The 2971-nt window shown below is 47.0% G+C and overlaps 1 protein-coding gene across 1 annotated transcript; it reads left to right on the top strand.

Annotated features, from left to right (window-relative positions):
* Positions 1 to 1265: 1265 nt before the first annotated feature.
* On the top strand, positions 1266 to 2023 carry LOC310678133 (peptidyl-prolyl cis-trans isomerase FKBP3-like). The gene is given in 2 exon segments (XM_083441495.1): positions 1266 to 1557; positions 1559 to 2023. Coding segments are annotated over 2 exon segments (645 nt in total). The 5' UTR covers positions 1266 to 1272; the 3' UTR covers positions 1919 to 2023.
* Positions 2024 to 2971: the final 948 nt, after the last annotated feature.

Genomic DNA, 2971 nt, shown 5'->3' with positions numbered 1-2971 from the left:
GCTTTCAGGTGGGAGTCTCTCCCAGCCGTATCTGGAGATATAAATTCAATTAATAACAAGAAGACCACTGCTAGGGATTGAACCTGAGACCTGTTGCGTGCATGACAGGTGCTCTGCCACTGACATGTCCTTCCTCCATTCAACCAATTGAAACATTTCAACTCATACCCAACCCTACAGATCATTTTCCAGCCATTGATTATTAGAGCCCATAATGGGTGGGTGGGTGACTATGTCAGTTATCTTGCTATAGCTACTATGACACATTGATGGCTACAAAGAAGAAAATGCACAGCTTGCCGAATGATCTTTTGTTGTTTCCCCAATATGTTAGGGGAAAGGCATTAAAGTGGGCATGGCTATAGGCCAGGGCTGGGCAGAAGGTAGATCAGGATCTACTGGTAACTCTCCTTGTGATCTGCAGTAGATCAACAAGAATTCTGACTCCCAATTGTTTGGCAATGGCAACAACTAAATGGCTCCTACTTTCAAATCCAATTAAGAACACTTGGGATAACCAGGAATGGATTTTGATGCAGGAGGACTGTAAGTTCAGCTGGTACTCAAAACAAATCCTTGTGCTCAGCAGCTACTTCAAAGTACCCTATTCTTTCATCTTAAGTGTATGTCTTTTACACCTGGCCCCAGGTGGCAGATCTTGAGGTTCAAGTCAAACACAAAATAGGTACTACAAGTCTGAAGTCTGGCCTCCCCTCTAAAGGCTTTTAAGTCCTTTCCAGCTCCACAACCCAATACCTTTTTAAAAAGCAGAGGGGCACCCAAGGACATACAGCATGCAAAGTATTGCCATGTTCAACCTTCAAACCCAGAAGGAAATTCAACTAATGCGATTTAGTTCTCTAGCAGTTTTCAGAGTGTGCAATGCTCTGCAGCTCTTGCCTCATTTATCCTCCCAGCAAGCCTGAAAGGTAGGTTAGGCTGAGAGCACACACACCTTGCTCAAGGCCACCCACTGAGCTTCAAAGCCCAGAATAGCTTTGCTCAAACCAGATGCTCTTTCCATGGCAGAATGCAGGCTGGTGAGCTGATTTGAGGCTTTGTAGTTCATTCATCGATATTACATTGTCCTCATGGAAGGCCACAAAGAACCTCCCTGGATTTAAGGGAGCTGTTTCCCCCAGTATTTTCCCGTGTATTGGACGAGGTTTTTTTGACTAAAAAATTGTGTCAAAAAACTGGGGTCATGAGTCCTGGCTTCATGAGGGAGCCCTCGCTTGTGTGAGGCGGCGACGCTTGCAAGGAGGTGATGCCATGGCGGCCCCCACGCGGCCCTGGAGCCCTGAGGAGCTCCGCGAAGACGCCCTGACCAGGAAGGAGATTGTCTGCTTCCTGCAGGAGCAGGCTGCGCACAAGTTCCTGTCAGAACACAAACTACTAGGACAGATAAAAAATGTGGCCAAGACAGCCAGTAAGGAGCAGCTGATCATGGCATATAACAAGCTATTTGAAACCAAGAGATTTCATGGTACTGAGAGTCCAGAGCATGTAGCAGAGCAAGTGAAAAATGTCAAAATTGATGAGGAGAAGCCCAAGGAGACAAAGCCCCCCAAAATATACAAAGTCAGTACTGAAGAAGGGGGATAAAATCAACTTTCCCCAAAAGGGTGATGTCGTTCAATGTTGGTATGCAGGGAAGCTGCAAGATGGAACAGTCTTCGATAGTAATATTCAAACAAGTTCAAAGAAAAAGAAAGCTGCAAAACCACTGAGCTTCAAAGTCAGCGTTGGAAAAGTGATACGAGGCTGGGACGAAGCTCTGCTGACCATGAGCAGAGGGGAGACTGCTCACCTGGAAATCGAACCAGAATGGGCTTATGGGAAGAAAGGGCAGCTGGATGCCAAAATTCCACCAAATGCAAAACTTTTCTTTGAAGTAGAACTGGTGGATATTGAATGATGGGTTGCTCCTCCTGGTCCCCCATCTTTGAAAACTGTGAAGATGCTCTTGGAAGTCCAGGAAATGTGTTTGTGGTCTTGTTTCCCACACAGCAAGGGTGGGATGGCGGGGAAACTCATTTTCTTAAAACTTGAGTCCTCCAAAATAGAGGGGGTCTTATACACGGGGATGACATATAGACAGAAAAGTACGGTACTCACCCATTTTATGGTTCTGGGTTATGCAATACTACAGCCATAGAGCTCACACAATATCCTACCAAACCATTTCTTGCTGTTCGCCTCATCATTACTGTGCGTATAAAAAGTGTCCAGGGATGGTCACAGGGCCTGAATTGAATACAAAGCCATGTGGATCCATTGCTTATGCAGACTGTTGATTTATTTTTCAAGTAAGTAGTATATAAATCTTGCTAAATACAATAGAATAAACCAGGAGCACACCAAATCCACACATCAACAAGCCTGCTAGCTGGGGGAGGGCAGAATTCTATAGGCCGTTCCTTAAGAAGCCTGTGATCCATCCTCTTGACATAGAAAGCCAGGTGCTTGTGGAGACCTGATCAGGTGCTATTAAGGCCCACAGACCCCCTGTCTTCCATCAGTCTGGGCACTGCATAATGGGGGCAGGGGGAGGGGCTTGAGTGAGGTGGCTAAGGGCCAAAGCTAAGTGACAAAGAATCTGGTTTAAATGCGAAAGGTTCCAGGTTCCACCCCCAGCATCTCCAGGTAAGGCTGGGAGAGACCAGTGCCGGAAATCCTGCAGGCTGCTGCCAGTCTGTGTAGGCAACACAGAGCTAGACAGGTCTGACTCAGTGCAAGGCAGCTCATGTTCCATACCTCCAGGTTTCTGGCTTACGGTCAACCTGCTCACAGCCTGTCTGCTACTGACCTGCCAGCCTGTCACATCCCTCACCTGCCTTTATGATCTCTTGCCTGACATCTGACAGGGACCCTGCAGGGAGTTGTCTGCAGTGCAAACAGCTGCAGAGGAAGGCCCCGGTTTCTTGCCCATCTTTCTCCCTTCTTTTTCACACGCCTGCACCTTCAAAAT

Source organism: Podarcis tiliguerta (genome assembly GCF_965153285.1).
Source record: "Podarcis tiliguerta genome assembly, chromosome: 5".
NCBI classification, from domain to species: Eukaryota; Metazoa; Chordata; class Lepidosauria; order Squamata; family Lacertidae; genus Podarcis; species Podarcis tiliguerta.
The sequence above is the reverse complement of the archived record's forward strand: the minus strand, read 5'-3'. Positions and strand labels throughout refer to the sequence as shown.